This window comes from Gymnogyps californianus, chromosome 14, assembly GCF_018139145.2.
Source record: "Gymnogyps californianus isolate 813 chromosome 14, ASM1813914v2, whole genome shotgun sequence".
Lineage (NCBI taxonomy): Eukaryota > Metazoa > Chordata > Aves > Accipitriformes > Cathartidae > Gymnogyps > Gymnogyps californianus.
The window spans coordinates 14,454,659-14,473,213 of NC_059484.1; the positions used below are offsets into that span (position 1 = coordinate 14,454,659).

Genomic DNA, 18,555 nt, shown 5'->3' on the forward strand with positions numbered 1-18,555 from the left:
CCTTTTCTGAAATTAGAAGAGGAGGAAAAAATGCTGTCTAATTTCTAGTTTCTTAAATTTCATTACTATTATTATGTAAGCAGCTCTGAACAAACTGTTTCATAGAGTGTAACCTAACCTGCATTCGGGGGAAATAGAGAGTGTATATAGTTTTTCAATAGGAGCAAAACTTTTCAAATAAGCTTTATTATTCTTACAGTAAGGTTACCTCCACACCAACCCTTCAAGAAAGAAATGTTCAGAAAAGGGATTCTCTTAACATTTCTCTTACTGTTAACTTTATATTTGATATGTACTATATAACTTCCATGTGTCCCAGTTATTTTCATTGATGGATTCAGTTCTCCTATAACAAATTGCTAAATTTCTACCACCCCCAATAATACAATGCATCACTGCCTTTCTCTGAATATGTTAAGACTTGTCACTGTGATTCCGTCTCATCAGTCCATATGTCTAATACATATCCAGGCACTATGTAGACTCTATGATATGGATGGTTTTTTTCCAGTGGAGAAAAATCCTTGCCCAAATTCCAAGGTGCGGAACAGAAGCCAAATGGATGTGAGTTGAAAATTAATACTGATGAGTCATGCCAGGGAAAGTAGTTGTCTCTTTTGGGTCAGACAATCAAGTGAGTTGAGCTCTCCCGAGAAACATATACACCACAAGGAGAGGAAGAAACGGCAGTGGAGTATCGATACTGTAATAAGATGCAGAAGGCCACAGAGAGATGCTGAATAATCTGATTCTTCCTGCATAAATCTGAGTCCTGTAGTGCCAGATCCCTCCTGACTCAGAAAATCTGACTCATTCTGTACCGTGCTTGTGACTTCAATACATTTTCTGCCATGACAATCCTTTCATCTTCCCCCATGTAAATCCAAGTTACTTTTTGTCACGATGGACACGTTCGGTATGACAAGATTTTCTATATCAGAGTTCTTTTTCAGCTCTTTTCACTGCTCCCCAGCATGTCAAGCCTGAACCACGTCCCCACCTGCCACCCACTGCCTCTTCAAAACATGAGCACACACACACACACACAAACGACACACAAACGGTTACTAAAAAGGAAGGACATCATTCCACTAATTTCCAGAATCAACACTAACAAAGCAACCCATCGTTGAAAGCCATGTCAATAGGTACATCCACCCTGCTAGATAAGAGAGGACTAGGGAGTGATTTTTAGCACCGGACTGTCCTCACTCTTCACCTGCTGGCCGGCGCTCCAGCCCTGTTTTCTACTGTCCCAACAGCTTCTCAGAGACAAAGCCTGTACATGGCTCCCTTTAAAGACCGATCCCGATGGGAGGAGGATGGATAAGACTGCACAAAATTGGGGTCTAAATTCATCTCAGCTGTTTAACAAGCTTGCTGTTAACCCTTATTACCTTATAACCCTTATTTCCCTCTGCAGACAATAGGAAAAAATAAGCTCCCCCATTTCATATCTCTTACCTTGTGCTATGGTTTAGGACAAATCCCTTTCTGGAGGTTCCTCTTTCCATAACTGACTAAAGTAGGAGCCTGAAAAAGCTGCATAGACTCATTCGCTGTTTTTAATGACTAAAGTTAGGCAAAATGGGTTCCACTCTTGAAGTGGACTGTGTCTGCACTGTCTGTGTAGGTTGCCAGCTGCTCCAGGCAGAGAGGTGCCCTCCTTTGTATTTTGTACTGTAGTCATGAAATCCACTTCTTATGTGTGCTGACTGATGTCCTGGGGACTTCAGATACCATGCACAGCCATGGAAAAGCTGTCTGCAAAGAGCCTAGATAATTGCAAAATGATTTAGGATAAGGCATGGAAAGGCTACTGCAGATCCAGCTATTATTATAGTGCAGCTCACTCCTGCAGCCTGGAGGGAGATAAAATATACAAAATGTATCTATGCATTTGATGGCATGTTGAATGTTATACTGAATATACTTAGAAAAACAAGGACTCACATTCCAGCTACTGTGGTGAACCAAACAAGCCTTTCAAAGGAGGAAAAAAAAAGTCACATCCATGATCTATAATTATAGTTGAGTAATTTATAAGGGGAGTGGGGCTATATTTTTCTAGCAATTGTATTAACATATTCAGTGTAGTATGGCTCAACATTTCTGCTTACTAGCTCTGCGTCCTCTTAATTACATCCTCTTCTTTGCTTCCCTATGGGACAGAGATACTTGGTACTGCCAAGTTCTCAAAGGATTCAAACAGTGGGTTTGAACATGCAATTCAGAAAGCAGTGTGGCTCCATGGGCAGCTCTGAAAGGCTCCATGAAAGAAGTAGGGAAAGCAAGCCCAAACAGGCTGGATAGCAGTCCCCTCACACAGAATTTCTGAAGGATTTTGCGCCTACCTTCAGTATCTACAAATTGGAGAAAGGGTGAAACCACTGAAACAACAGAATCTGATGGCTGCAAATGGAAATCAGAAATGAAAGGCCAGCTTGTAAGTGCTGAAGATAAAAATTAGTGCACCTGCTTGCCTAGAACTATGGCAAACTTAATACCTCTTCCAGCCCTTCCAATGAAGTAGGATGTCTTTCTAAAGTTGTGTGTACAGTAAGCATTGCAGCACTTTCTTGCAAACCCTGAGCAACATCCCATGCAGGATTGCTCAGAGATGTCAGCTCAAGTCCTGAATGCCAAGTGGACATGTCAGGACAATCGTTTCTCATGCACACCATGGCATTAACACAGCTATATTACTTCCAGTTCCACAACCAGAGCATATGAAGCTGGATGAGAAACGTCCATGTCTCACCACATAGATATAAATATCCAAAAAATCCTGGTTTGCATGAATAGAATTTTACATTCTGAGATGAGCAAGTATTCAGAGCAGACCATCATAATGGCCCATAGTTCTTCAAAGTACATCCCTCTGTAAGCGTGACCAGTGGAGGATTTATCCATTTGCTATACTCTGGATTACCTCCACCATTCTCTGTCTCTTTTGAAGAATGTGTCCAATTTTCTCTAAAATATAAAATTATTCACCGTTTACTGACCTAATATATAGTCGTTAATGGGTGCCCTTACACGGGCTTTGGGAAACATGAAGGCACTTGAATTTACCTCTTCTTAAATGTGCACTTTGCAGCCCTCAATGGAACACAGGAATGTGCTGTAGCGCATTACTTAGGCTGAGGGAAAGATTCCACAACGTAAATGTAGCACAAGAGATACCACCAGCATGAGGGCATAGTCAGTGCCTAAGGAGATAATGCCACACTCTGACTAGTAGTGACACTTACCATGCCAAAAAACCTTGTCTGGGTTAATGTTGCCAAATATTACACTACATTAATAGGCATTACATAGTGTACATTACATTAATGTAAATATTACATTACATTAATTACTATTACGTAAAACTGCACAATTCTAAGGCAGCATGCAGCACACCATCTTCCTTTGAGTGTGCTACAGCAAGCACCAATGAAGTGTGCTTTATAATGAAAAATACCAAATGTTTTAATATTACTTTCAAAAGGAAAATCTGTTTTTATTTTCTGTCTCAGTTGTAAAAATAAAATATTTCTGGTCTTACAGAGCCAGAGCTAGTCTTTGGTTAGATACACTCTGCTATCCTTATTGAGACAGGTATGATAAAGAACACCAAATAAAGCTTCAAGAATGAAGCTTTAAAGTGTTGAGTCCTGCACAAATTCTCAAATACTTGTCTCCTACTGTGCTCTGAAACAGTTAATCCTGGTCTCGACCAGGCACTTTACTGATGATTCCTCTGTTCCTACCTCTTACGCCCACAGTAGTTCAAAATCAAATTCACATTCTTTCAACACCATTAAAATGCAAGGAATCTCTAAGATGAATCCTTAATGAAGGGAGAAACAGGTCAAAAGAGCACACTTGTTGCTCACCAATCCAATAAAACCTTTCAATCTATCTGCTGAACAAAACACCTCTGTGCAATGCTAAAATAAATGAGTAGGGTCTTTCTGACGGAGAGAGTGCGAGATAATTTCAGCACATCCGAAAGTTGTCAAAAGAGACGTGCTTCTGTCTTTTAGTATAGTTGTTGTGGTACCTTCCATGCCTCTAACATTTTAAATGAATGCACAGTAATCCTCAGGCTCCACACATCGAATATGCCTCTGTGGGACCAAACCTCAGTTCTTTACCTCCTGCTGCTATTTTTGGAGGCAGTCTGTGCTTATTAAAATATTTTTTCTTGCAAGGTTATTGGAGCACTACTAAACCAGAAGAAGTTAAAGAGGGAAGGAGTAAAGAAGACAGGATCTAAGACAGCCTCATTTCTTAAGAATCAGAAAACAGGTTTTGTGTGGGATCAGTTTACGGTCTAGCCACTTACACTGGAGTAGTTTGCATCTTCCTTGGAAAACTTGCTTTTGTCAGGATTTTGGAGGAGATACCAGCCAAAAGGGCTGGTCTTTGGCTCCTAGATGGTTAAAAATATACAGTCTTAGGTTACTAGCCAGGGAGACTCAGCTAAAGGGTCAAACAGAGAAAAAAGGGCAGTTCTTCACACATAGAGGGTAGACCCAAGGAGCTTCTTGCCAAAGGATGTTGGGGATGTAAAAAGTTTACGTGGCTTCAAAGGAGGGACTGGGCAGGTACTCAAAAGTGAGAGCTAGTGAGAGGTACTGGGCAGACAAATTGCACATCAAGCTGACAAAAATCCCATAAACTGGCCCTCAGCTTTTGCACCTCTTCGATTCCAAACATCTAAATTTTTCTGAATCTCAGAAAATGATATGCATGCACTTTGAAGCTTTTTTGTTTTAGAGAAACTCAGTAAGGAATCAAGCATTCATAAAGAGCTAAATGATCTATTTTGACACAGCCATCATCCTTGCAGGATTCACTTTTTTGGCTCAGAAATTGTGTTTGCAGAATGGTTGTGTGCTGGTTTTGGCTGGGATAGAGTTAATTTTCTTCACAGTAGCTAGTATGGGACTATGTTTTGGATTTGTGCTGAAAACAGTCTTGGTAATACAGGGATGTTTTCGTTACTGGCTGAGCAGTGCTCACACAGAGTCAAGGCCTTTTCTGCTTCTCACCCCACCCCACCAGCGAGTGGGCTGGGGGTGCACAAGAAGCTGGGAGGGGACACAGCTGGGACAGCTGACCCCAACTGACCAAAGGGATATTCCATACCATAGGACCTCATGCTCAGCATCTAAAGCTGGGGGAAGAAGAAGGAAGGGGGGGACGTTTGGAGTGATGGCGTTTGTCTTCCCAAGTAACCGTTAGGCGTGACGGAGCCCTGCTTTCCTGGAGATGGCTGAACACCTGCCTGCCGATGGGAAGTGGTGAATGAATTCCTTGTTTTGCTTTGCTTGCGTGCGCGGCTTTTGCTTTACCTATTAAACTGTCTTTATCTCAACCCATGAGATTGCTCACTTTTACTCTTCTGATTCTGTCCCCCATCCCACCGGGGGGGAGTGAGCGAGCAGCTGTGTGGTGCTCAGTTGCCACCTGGGGTTAAACCGCAACAGGTTGTCATTCAGGAAGAAATAAGAGTTTATAAAAATTCATGTAAATTTAGTTCTGGAGGCAATAAATATGTTTTTGGGATAATACAGTGTTCAGAAAGATTCCCAAAACAAGACTGTCTGAGAATATGGGATCAGACTCCAGCATATCAGGAAAGTGGAAAAAGATTTTGATATCAATAAGAAGAGCAATTAAAATCCTATGTTGGATTTCAGAGGAAGAAAAATATACAGTGTTTAAAAAAAGGCTGAATCATTATAGTAGCCTAATTCCACATGAATGACTACAAAAATAGGTTGGCTTTCTACCGATCAAACTCTGTTTCTAAGTACTTGCTGCTGTAGACAACAGAAAATAAAAATCAGCAGAGATCTGAAAAATAAAATCATGCCAGATTTCTTTTTTTTTCCCCCTTGTGGCTCATAACTGGATGTAGCATCAATATAATTTTGTAAAAGCTTTTTGGACTGAGTTTTGGGGCTTTTTTTTGTCTGGTTTCCCACCCTCTGACAAATACAAACATTTTGCAGCTAGTCTCACATCCTATATTTCAGATTCCCAGCTCTCTAAATCCCACATTTCTAATTCTGTAAATGCATCTGCTATGGGAGCTGACACAAGTAGCTGGAACCTCTTTTCTTACTCTATAATCTAATGCACTTAGCGAGCCAATGAATATGTGTGAAAGGAGGGGCTTTCTGGCTAAGGGACTCCTTGCGGGGGAACAGCTGTTACAACAGCAAAACCTTAACCGAAGCCAGGCAAACACGCTCACATCTCTCAGTGGCTCTATGCATCTAGGTCTGGCAAGACAAATCCCTCCTCTCTTCCTCTCTCTGCAAAAAGTGAGCAAACTAGCACAGAGAAACTTAAAGAAGACCGGATCTCAGTCGTGAAACGTTTCAGCAGATCCAGTAATGGCCTGGATCAGTAACGTCTCCTGGTTTAATCCCCTTGCTCTACACGAAGAACGTTTCAGGAGGTACTTCAACAGCACTGAGGATTACTTAGCCTTCCTATGTGGGCCCAGACGGAGCCATCTGTTCTTGCCCATGGCTTTGGTGTACACCCTGATCTTCGCTGTTGGAGTGACAGGTAACGTCTTAGTTTGCCTGGTAATCCTCAAGCACCAGAACATGAAGACCCCGACCAATTACTATCTCTTCAGTCTCGCCATCTCAGACCTGCTTGTGCTGTTTTTGGGGATGCCACTGGAAGTCTACGAGATGTGGAGCAACTACCCCTTCCTCTTGGGGCCCATCGGGTGCTATTTGAAGACGGCGCTCTTTGAGACGGTGTGTTTTGCCTCCATCCTCAGCGTGACCACAGTCAGCGTGGAGAGATACATTGCTATCCTCCATCCTTTCCGTGCCAAGCTGGAAAGCACTCGCAAGCGTGCCCTGAGGACCATCGTGGTGCTTTGGGTCCTCTCTGTCCTCTTTGCCCTCCCCAACACGGGCACTCATGGCATCATGCTGCAGTATTTCCCCAATGGCACCCTGGTCCCTGGCTCTGCTACCTGCACTGTAGTCATGCCCATGTGGATCTACAACTGTATAGTCCAGATTACTTCTTTTCTCTTCTATGTGCTGCCTATGGGGGTAATAAGTGTGCTGTACTATCTGATGGGGCTAAGAGTAAGTCCTACTCCGACTGTGCTCAGTGTTTCCTTAGCTCATTCTTGTGTGTTTGTGTCTGTATGTGTCTTTTAAGTGATTGCACCTTTTTCTTGTCCATCTGTTTCCCCCCCCTAAAAAGCAAAAGTCTTTCAAAGGTCTGAAAACAGTGGATCCAACTCTTTCTTTGGTGTAATCCTATTCTGAAATTAATATAGCTCTGTTGGGGAATCATTTACCCCAATCTTTTTTTAAAAACTTACCATCACTGCTGCTCACATTTGAATGTTACTTAAACATCCAAGTCTGTAGATTGATTCCACCCTCTCAGAGATTTGCACCTTTGCAGTAGGGACTAGAAGGAAATAGACCAAAAGGAAAACACAAAAAGAATAAAAAGGAGCAGGCTAGTGATTAGGCTTGTATATTATTTGTTTTCCCTCTTCTTGTGACTGTGGAATTTTCATTGCATTACTTTATTTTTCTCCTTCCCTGGAGATGGTGATAATATTCAGTTGTTAAAACTCACAAAGCTGTCATAAACTGAAATGCTACCTTATTGCTGCAGTTAGCAAATTCAGCAATCGTTTCTTTATGTAACTATGGCATAGTTTCACCATCGATTAAGGCTATCTTAGAGTTCATATTCATTCTCTCTTCAGAAAATGAAACTAGTTTTACCAAGTATTCATCATTTAAATACATGGATAAAACAATCAGTATCACAGTATTATAAAACTATGTAGCACAACACTGAAATGCACTGCTAATCATAGCGAGTCAATGACTTTTTTCTTCTCGTACATCACATATATTTTGAAAATACAAATCTTATCTCATGGCACTGAATATAACTTAAAGTTTAAAAAGCTGTGTCCGATCATATAGCAAGAAAGGGATGCAATATGCTAGTAGAGATGAATGAACTTACCGAATAATGTGCAAGAAATTCAACCAAATCTCTGCTGGTGTATATATCACTTTGTTGTGCTGGCTGATATTTACTGTTATCTGAAACTATACAGAAGTAATTTCTCCTTACCCAGGAAAAGCCACAAGGATTAACTGCCAGAAATCCATAGCACACAGCAGATCTTTGAAGCAATGAATGGGTTACATTATCCCCCGCCCAGTGGCTGCTGTGGGGTTTTCACACAGTTTCACTGAAAATTTTGCAAAGTAAGACCTGAAGGGAGGAAAAAGTGCTGAAAATATAGCTGTTGCAAAAAAAAAAAAAAAAAGATAAATCCCTGAACTAATAAAAGAAGTCTTGAAGATTGCAATAACTTCTATTTGTGGCAGCAGATATTCCTAATCCTTATCCCAGAAGAGAAGTTAGGTACCAGATTAGGGCTGCTTCCCCAGGACTTCTGTATATTCACAGATATGTTCAAGCTGTCTTTCCTAAGGGCTGCAATGTTCATTGTTTATGCCTCTGCTTTTCTGTATATCCAACTCAGACTTCCAAATTTTAAACAATATCCATCCTGGGTATATCTGCATTACGCTCCAAACTGCACTAGGCAAGATAATTTCATTTTTTCAACAGAAACAATAGAAGAATGGTGTATATACATAATTTTTCAAGAGAAGATACTGCTTATCTACTCACAGAGGATGAAATCTATGAAGCTTCAGCAACACTCCAGAGTCTCCTGAGTGCCATGTATTGCTCATAGACTGTAGTGGAAAAGCTCAGCGTTGATCCAAAGGTTGTACAACAGCTCAAATTCAGCAAAGAGAGACATAGCCTTTCCGAGTCCAGGCTTTGTGGAAAGGGCATTTCCTCACCAAAGTTTCTCCCTCAAGCTTTGCCAGTGCTCAGGAGAGCCACAGGATGCAATACAGAAGGAAACATGTGTGACACGTTAAGCTGTGAGAAGGCAGCAAACATGGGTCATAAGGTAGCTGAGTTAATTTTTAATTTTATTCCTTGCAAAAAGGAAAAAATATATTTGGCTTTTTCACTGGGAAATTTACTGCCAAGAGAGCCATCAGGTTGATTACCTTATGATCAATTACCTCATTATCTACTTGGATGTAATTTTAAGGCCTGATGGTTTGATACTACAACGTTACAGTCAATAGATAGTTCCAGCATTAGCGTAAAGAAGAGGACACTGATGATTACACTGTAGTCTCATTAGATTTGTTTGTGGAAGCTTCCTGCTGCCTCCTTCATAGGGTCCTCATCACAGGTGCCTTTAGGACCAATCCTTAAATCAGCCAGGCTCTTCTTTAAACCCAGTTCAGCTGTTGGCCTACCAGTTGCAACCTATAGCCAAAAAGCTGAGGAGGAAAAGGAGAGGGAGAAAATGAGAACATTGGGAAATGGCTGCTTGTAGGAGCTAATCGCTGCAGCACTGATAGAGATGGGGTGGCATTGCTTGGGAAGAAGTCTGTGACGCAGCAAGATTCAGTGCAAGGTCCCCGTCCATTTCTTTCAAACTGATCTCTAAAAGGACACAGGGATAGGTGGTTATCACTGGTTGTCTAAAAGTCTGACTCTATTTAATGAGGATTTATCCCACCTACTTCAGACATCTGTGAGGGGATCTAGATGACCAGATGGGACTAGATTGACCTCACCTAGGCAGGATGATTCTTCTGCTAAGAGTCCAATACTTCTCTTAGTGTCACTTACCCTCAGTAACACATTGGACGCACTGGCAATCTTTATTTCAGCTGCCTTTGAATCAAGACTACTTATTCTTGCCAATGCAGAGCTGATCCAGATTTTATCATCAAAATCTGTTTTGCCCCCTAAATGCCCAGTTGTTAAAATCAGAATCATCTGTGGACAGTGACTGCCTTTGGCTAATTTCTGCAGAGCCCAGCACGCTCCTGGAAGAGTTTGTCCCCTTTCCATGGAGGTTGTTCAGCAAACCTTGCACCCACTAACCCATTTTCCTTTGCAATGGGAGTGAGCGAAGAGAACACCCAGGCCACAGTTCAGCAGACAGGTGGCAACTGCTTCAGCCAAATCACTGAAATAGGCAGGAGTGCATGCTTTACCACAAGCCATGTGGTTTTTAAATATCAATTTTTCCGTCAGCTGGAGAGAAAGTTTGGTCACCACTCATGTCAGACAGGCTGAGGAGCTTACACAAAAAGTTCTGCTTTTGCTGAGTGGCTTCATCAGGTTTGCCTGGGGATAGGTGAGGCCCTAATTTCACTCTGCCTTTTGATTTCTAGTATGAAATGCTGTAGCTAATAAAGATGGGGGGGGAAATCCAATTTTCAGCTTCTTGCTCCAGACACTTCTAATTCTCTTTCAGTGAATGGGTAACATTCATCTCCAGGCAACCCTACATAGGCTCATACATCCACAGTGATGTAAAAGTAACAGCTACCTTGGCTGGAGTTCTCCCTCTGTCAAACCATTGGCATGAACTCAAGTTACAACCTTTGCCATGGACTTGGGTTTTTTTTTTTTCCCCTTCCTCTTTGTCATAACTCATTGTTTTATTAAATTGCAGCTGCTGAGTTATCCTTACTAGTTACACCTCCATCTATTATCACTTGAGGCTAAAGAGGAGCCTTATATCAGCATCAAAATGACAGGAGGAAGGTGAAAAATAAAGATACATGAGTCCCTGCTTTATTACACCATCAGAGCACTGTATTCTCTGAGGCTTTGGAATATGCCTTAAGGAATGGAATGGAATATGGAATATGCCTTAAGGAATATATTCCTTAAGCAACTGTGGCTATGACTAAAAGTTACAAAGGGAATAATGTAAAACATGAGAGGCTGAATTGCACTATAATTGAATATAATTTGATTTACATGTGTTTCCCTTTTATGAGTTTTATGAATAAATAGAATATTGAAAGAAGGTCTCATTTGATCATCTTCACAGAGAAGTATTGTTAATCAAAAATCAGGAAGCAAAGTCACAGTGTAAAAGGCAAAAGAAAATGACACAACTAGCATGTTTTCACAAGATTTTTACAAATCCAGATTGATTTCTATCTTTTCCCTCATTCCTGATATTCTTTCCCATGTAATTAAAAGTTTTGTTTCCAATTTCTCTCAGTTGAAAAAAGCCTCACTCCAAATCTGTTGGCTAATCAGAATTTCCCACTTCAGGAAGCTGGGTCCAATTATGCACTCTCCATAGATGATTTCTTTTATAATCAAAGAAATCGTCCTGATTATCTAGACCTGGTCTTTTCATCACCAAAGCACCAGTGCTCTCGCCGTAAGCATATTGGGGAAACATTTCAGGGAGGATCAGATTATTATTCTTTATGTCCATTTTCTAGAAGTCCAGGAAAAACTCCTGGAGAAAAAAACCCACCTTGTTGTAATTGAGCAGTATGTGGCCAAACCTGTGCATATCATGCACACCGGCTGTCTGCAAGAGAACGTATATGAGTTTTGTTCATTAGATGGATTGAATATCAATTAGTCCAAACACTCAGGGCATGAAATGAACTGCCTTGAATTCTACAGGAATTTTTCCAGTGACTACAGCTGTGTTTCACTGAGGCCTCTCTGGGTATTTTTTGGATTACTGGTTTGTGCTTAATTGTGGGGAAGCCTTTTAGGAAAATAAACAAACAAACAAACAATATTTTGCTAGAAGAGAAAATAATGCCTAGAAAAATAATGTTGAAATTGAACACAAACTGTGAACCAAATATTGACTCATTGAGAAAGGACAAATGGGGAACTGAAATACAAATTTACTGTAAATATGCAGTCTCAGATACATAAAATCTACAGATTGTTTTGAACCTAAAGCTTCAATGTTTCCCCACACTAAAACTGAAATTTAAATGTAGATTTTTTTTCAGTGAGTCCTGAGTTGCCCCAAATTTTGCCTTCTCAAACTACAGCTATCAAAATATCAAACAGGCTATGTCTGGTGGGGCTGTCATCTCCTGTCTAAGCTCTCCTTCGGTTTCCCTCCTTTTGCCAGTTGAAAGGAGACAAATCTTTGGAAGTGGAGGAAATGGCTGTGAATGTTCAGAGACCATCCAGGAAATCAGTCACCAAGATGTTGTGTAAGTAGTGAGTCCTTCTGTGTTTTATTTACCATGGACAAGAGGGTGACCAGGTCCTGAAGGGTATCAAGCAAATTCACTGGGTACAAGAGTTATGAGATGAGTAGCTGTGATCAGAAAAAAAAAGGTTTATTGCTGTGTTATCTGGACTTAGAGGGCATGGGAGTGAAACACCATGGCTAACTGCAAAAGACTCAGAAGGCAAATTTTCCTCCCCAGCACAGGGGAGGTTGAGCAAACCCATGTGGCAGATGCTTGCATGGCAACTCTCTAATATCCCTCACTCCAAACCTGGCTCTTGCAGCCCTCTAGGGAGGATCCCTCTCTTTCAGAGTGCAAATAGTCTATCTATCCTGTACATTTTTAAGGAAGGATGTACATCTGTTTTGCATCACACCACGGGCTCTGCTCATGAACAGGAAGGTCCTGCCAAGCCACATACATCTCCTACTGCTGACTTAACCACTTAGACCTTCCCAAGAAAAAGTAGGACCTAGGCAGACTTGCACATTGTATAGCATTCAGGAGAATTTGTGCTCCAACCACCCTGAAAGCACTCGCATCACTTCCTAATTTAGGGCTGTCTTTAAGGCAAAGATCACCTTGCTACTGAGATGGTGTTTACGCAGGAAACATAAATCACCTTCAATATTTCCTGCAACAACATTATTCTTTTAGGCAGCTTAAGTTGCCATCTGAACTAGGAAATTGTACTTCGAAGTCAGCCTGATTTTATGTGCCCCATGACTGTGACCACAGATATTCATAGGACCCAAGTCCAGAGTGGGTTTGCAAGAGTCCTTACTAGAGCCAGCACAGGCCAAGTTGTGCATGGAGGCAAACTCTTTTTCTTTCATGCTGAGCAGTGCACTCAGACAGACTTATCATCAGCACGTGGCTCCTATGGCCTTATCCTGCTATGTGATGTACAAATAGTGTGCAGAGGAAATTAACTCCAAGGCACAATGGCGTCAGTGCGTCCCAGGTACCACAGATGAATCTAGATGTCTCACTGGCAGTTTCTTCATTAGGCTCTGTACATGCCACAACATTACCTGGCTGTTGCCTGCTCTGTTTGAATGTCACTGTGTGTGCATGCATTGAGTTATCCAACACAGCAATCGGTGGAAGGTTTGTTCTTTTAGCTGGTAATGGTAAGACAGAAAGGATGGCAAAAGTTTTGAAATAATGAATAAAATTTGTATATTTAGTCTTTCATCCAGCTTTCTGAACTCTCTCTGCTCTGTGCAGGCTAGTGAACCATATCCTTCCATAACTGACTTGTTTTTCTTCTCCCCTTTCTGCATGCTAGTTGTCCTTGTGATGGTTTTTGCTATCTGCTGGGCTCCATTCCATATAGATCGACTTTTCTTCAGCTTTGTTGTGGAATGGACTGAGCCTCTGGCTAATATATTCAACTTAATTCATGTGGTATCAGGTAAAGCTTTCTTCTTCCACTTGCACAGGGGCTGGCAAAAAAAGTATTTGTGAGTGGTTTACTTGAAATATGTAGTCATTTATTTTGTAGGTGACATGAGAAATGCATGGAAAAGCTTCTTGGGGTTTGGTGGACAGTGATGAGAATTGTGCCTGAAATAAAAACTGCATGCAAGTTTCTGCAGCTTTCAAGATCTGGGCTTGTTGTCCAATACAGTTGTCTGAATATTCACAAAGAAGGAAGAAAAATATAATAGGATATCATGCATCCAGCTGCTTTTCCTTCTTGGGAATGTTCAGAAATGAAGTCTGCTGTCATTCAGCTGCTTTTAACGAATACACAGCAGCAGGCATCATCCTCCAGAGGGTCTCTGAGGCAAATGGGAAACCTTACCAAATGGCAAGACAAAAGACTTACGTACTGCTCAGAACTGGGTGATAAAACCAAATGTTTATGGCCCTGCCAGCCATAAAATGAAGGCTTTTTCAAAGAGGCATCCTATTTTCAGTCTGCTATGGGAAAACACTGAATGTGGCCATTAGGCAGCGCAGACAAATCCAATCTCATGCAATTGTCCTGGTGTGTTGTAAGAAATTAGCTCCCCTCGGCTGGAAGTTATCCTCTGACAGCTTTGATGGGGGCACCAGCTGTGCGAATCCTGCTGTGGGGATGAGAGCTGTGCTGGAGGCAGGTCAGTACAGCTCAAGAGAGCTGGTTCCTGAACAGCTGGAGGTGGTGAGCTCCAGTTAATACTCTCTCCCACTTTCCTTTCCCTGTGTGCTGCAGTGCCTGAGCTAGCCTTGGCGAGACATCTCTCTGCCTCTGCCTGGATGGTAGCAGGCAGAGATGTGCTGTCACTGCCTTCACCCTCACACCCAAGCTTGGTGGAGCAGTATAGGCAATGAAGAGATTTTCCTCTTCTGAGATCGTTCCACACAAAAATAAGGTCTCTCTCTCCTTTCCCCCACCCTTGTTCTCCTAGGTGTTTTTTTCTATCTGAGCTCTGCAGTGAACCCCATCATTTACAATCTATTGTCCCAGCGCTTCAGGATGGCTTTCCTCAGTGTGATCTCTCCTTGCTGCAAGCACTGGGCCCCTAACCATCCCACCAGCAGGATTCCTGCCCAGCAGAGCATCTTCATGGTTGAGGACCACAATCTGGTGGACTCTGCTGAAGACACAAGTCTTCCTGGCACCCACAGGACATCTGTCAGCAGTTCTCAGCTCTCCACTGGTCTGTGACTTTCCATGTTGTGGTCCAGGTGAGAGAGAAGTTAAAGAAAATTACTTTAAGAAACAAAAAGAGAAGACAACCTCCTAAAAGACTGATTTCAACAAGAAGAGCTCACAGACACGTCTTGTTGAATGAATGTATGAACAGACTGTAATTAGCAGGTGTTTGAGAAGCATTGTATTACCCTCAGGCTAATAGGAGGCCTGGAAATCTCAGCTTACTGGCTGCAAGCTATGCCAGCAAAGAGCTGCTTTACAAAAATGAGACACACTCTCAATGTTGCCAGCACAGGAGGGAGACACATCTTATCCAAGTCTTACCGAATGGCTTTTTGTGCACCAGCCTAAACATCAGTTTACTTAGTTTGAAATGGGGCAGCTTTCTGCCCAAGCCTTGTCTACCCACTTCTAGCTTTAGGCAAGCCAGTCTCACTTCTCCCCCCTACGATCTCTCGAGGTGTAGCTGCTGCAAGCCTCTCTTGGCAACATGAGAGAGTAGGCATGAACAAGAGCAGCTCTGAGTTGGGCTGATAAACATCAGACACCAGCAATAGCTATTTTGGGGCCAGAAGAAGCAGAGAGCCAATAATTATGAAAAGCAAACTTAGTTTCTGAGCTAGGTGAAGATTCAGGTGTGGGGGGGGGTGATTAATGCCTTGAATAACTTTGTCAAAAAACCTACCCTTTAGTGGGTTATTTTTAACAAGGCTCAACGTTACTACCATATCTCCTCATACTATGTCTCACAATATCTACACAGTGCTGAAATGGCACATGCATGCCACAAATTCTTCTACATTACCTGGGAAATAGCCATTGCTGGGAGCTGAGGATGTTCCTGGTGTGACTTCTTTGCCCAAAATGCAGCTAGTGGGGGATATCTGCCCAGGGAACGTGAAATGTCTGCAGTTTTTGCAGGCTTATCCTGTGCATCAGACAGCTTCATTTTTGCCCATTTGCCTGAACTGAGCCTGACCATGTGCAAATGGACTGTGGTAGGTCCCTGCTATGCCCCATGTCCTGCAGTTTGCACCGGCTTCTTATCATTGCTTGAACTTCAGACACTTATGTGTTGTCTCTGCCAGTGAAGCCCTGTGGTCATACTTCAGCAGACTACACACCTGCCCATACCAGGTGGATTGCAGAAGTCAGAGATCTGCATGGGGTTAGCAACCACCAGGAAACAGGCTGGAAACCGTTCACAATGGAACTGGGACAAACCTGCAGGATCAGAGAAGCTGATACAAAGGCAATAAAAAAGAGGGTTTTACAGCGATTTTGCATCTACTGAATTCAGGTTTTGCCACAAAGCACAATATAAGGTCTGGGAAACTCTCCCACATCCCAGTCTTGCAAACAGATCCTGAAGGCAGCATACTTACATTCAAGTTGATGAGTTCCTGAGCTCCACTAACTACAAGGTCAGGACCCTACAGAGTTTTGTAAAGGGAGGACAGAGTGAATCTGTTACATGACAGAGAATTTTATAAACCTCTGTGTCCCAAGTTTCAAAGCCTGCTTGTGTTTCAGAGAAGTGCCTCCCTTGTGCATCATGACACAGGGCTAGGTTTAGCCACCACACTGGGCTCGGGCTTGGCAAGCACTGCCACAGAAAATCATCCGATGTGTGTCATCGAGGGGCTGGGACTTACTTACATAGTCAGAGTACACAGAGTTATCGTAACGAATAAGAACATTAGTTCCTGAAAGATGATATACCGTATGCATAAAGGCTTATTTCAAGGTGGTCACTGGGGATCCAGACGACATTTCCCACCATAGGAGGAATGGGTTATACTCCTGCTACAATGGGCTCTTACCTTGTGTGCCCCAAAGTCTTCTGTTTTGCCTCACTGTGGCACTCCTAGGTGAGGCGAGACCTGAGGGGCTCATGTCAGCTGGTGAGTCGCCTTTTCCTGCAGTGCAAGGGGAACTTTAGCCCATGTTTTCTGTCAGACCCATTGTTGAGAAACAAGCCATGGAGAGGGTAACAGATACACACAAGGCCCTGGAGAGAAAAGGCAATTCCTGCTCCCTGAAGACACAGCTGAAATACTTTGCCACCCCCAAGTGGACACTTGAGTTTTATCAGTGACATTTACATTTCTAACCGGTTTTGTATTATCATTTTTCCCTCTACTAGACCTTAAAGTGTGTTTTCCCTCTGGATTTGCTGTGCCGGTCGTGCCTTGCTGCCTGTGAGCTGCCCAGGTCCCTGCTCTCCCACCCCGTGCAGGGCACTGAGCTCTGTGTCCTGTGCTCTGTGCTCCCACTAACGGGCTGGGGACCGCCTGGGCAGAGGCTGTGTGGGATTTCCTCTCTCACCCTGTGCCTCACTTGTGCAACTCCCTAACTGAGCTCAGGGGGTTATCCTCCTTATCCCAGCTGTGTGCCACTGAAAGCGTGTCTTCTTCTCTGCTGTCCTAGACACCCAGCCAAAGCAGTGAGGAGACAGTATAGTTTGACATACTCACACATCCTCCATATGATGGAGACATTCCTCTCTAAGATTTTGTGGCTCTTTGAATGCATCTTAGGCATTTAGGACCAGACAGCGTCTTGTGTTGGTGCACAGAGAGCCATCTGTGAGTGACACCACCCTCTTCTTCACCCTTCATGAGAGAATTGCAACCTTGGCTGCGAAGCTCGGGGCTGTTAAATGCATCTCTTGACTTGCAGATGAGCACACAGACCTGCAGTCAAGGTTGGGATGTGAAGCTGTAGGATGAAGATTTTGTGTGATCTTAAACAAAATGGCCAAATTTTTGTTCCTAGGGAAGACAAAGGGTTTTGTGAGGAAGTGGAAGTGGTGGTGGTGGGGAAAAGTGTGCATGGATAAGGAAATTTTAGAAGAGAAATAGTGAGAAGCAAATGACCAGGAACTCACCTCCAGTTCTGAACTAACTTTTTTTTTTTTGTCCTAAAAGCAGGTTTTATCACATTTAATTTGGCATCAGTCAAAAGAAGTGACACTCATAACCAAAAATTACTGAGCTTTTTTGGCCAAACATCAAAAGCAAAGCTGAAAACATTTAGTCTTGCACCAAGTCAAACCTTCTGTGAAAGTGTTAGTGGGAGAGACATGCCGAAATTCTTCTAAATTCTGCTAAAAATAAAATAAATGCAGTGAAAAAAATGTGGTCTGGCTTGAGGTTGAGTGCTCCGAGTTAAGTTCCCTGTGACAGCACAGCTCAGTACCCCCTCGTTCTTGAGGGGGGGATCTCTAGAAAGTAGTCAATGCACTTTTTCCCTAAAAAATAGTCAATGTCCACTGGAGGCTTTTCTTTCCAAAAGGTCAGTGCTTGAGTTATTTATCACTGCGCTCTGATATTTACCTTGCTGAATTTTGGAAGCTGGATCCAAACATGAAAATACTGGGAAGATGGATAGAGATGTCATGAAAGCCGATGATATTCCTTTATTTATACATTTAGCAGCTTTCATAGCCAAGTGCTGAAAAATGTTGGCAACTGGCTGAGAAAAACTCCTGTTGCAAGAAAATGGAGAACAACCCACTTTCGCTCAAAGTGGTCTTGCGTGATAAAAATATATTTATTTGAAATCAAGCGTGACTTCCTAGACAGAATGATCTATTGATTTATTTCTCTGCTTCTGTTTCCCCCTGGGAAACATGCAAGTGTGTGTGCAGGAAGTGTGGAGAGCAGGGGCAGTGCTCCAGCACTACGAACAAAACATGGACAGTTTGAAATGTGTTGCAGGGAAGCGCTTAAAGGAGAGAAGAATTGCTTGCACTGCCAATGAGTGATAGTCAGATCT

General features: G+C 42.5%; 1 protein-coding gene across 1 annotated transcript; it reads left to right on the forward strand.

Moving 5' to 3' along the window:
- The first annotated feature begins 6,395 nt into the window (after positions 1–6,395).
- NMUR2 (neuromedin U receptor 2) lies at positions 6,396–14,787 on the forward strand. Its single transcript, XM_050905590.1, has 4 exons — positions 6,396–7,115; positions 12,023–12,107; positions 13,420–13,545; positions 14,528–14,787. The coding sequence occupies exons 1-4, from the start codon at positions 6,396–6,398 to the stop codon at positions 14,785–14,787; spliced, it is 1,191 nt and encodes a 396-aa protein (XP_050761547.1).
- The last annotated feature ends 3,768 nt before the right edge of the window (positions 14,788–18,555 follow it).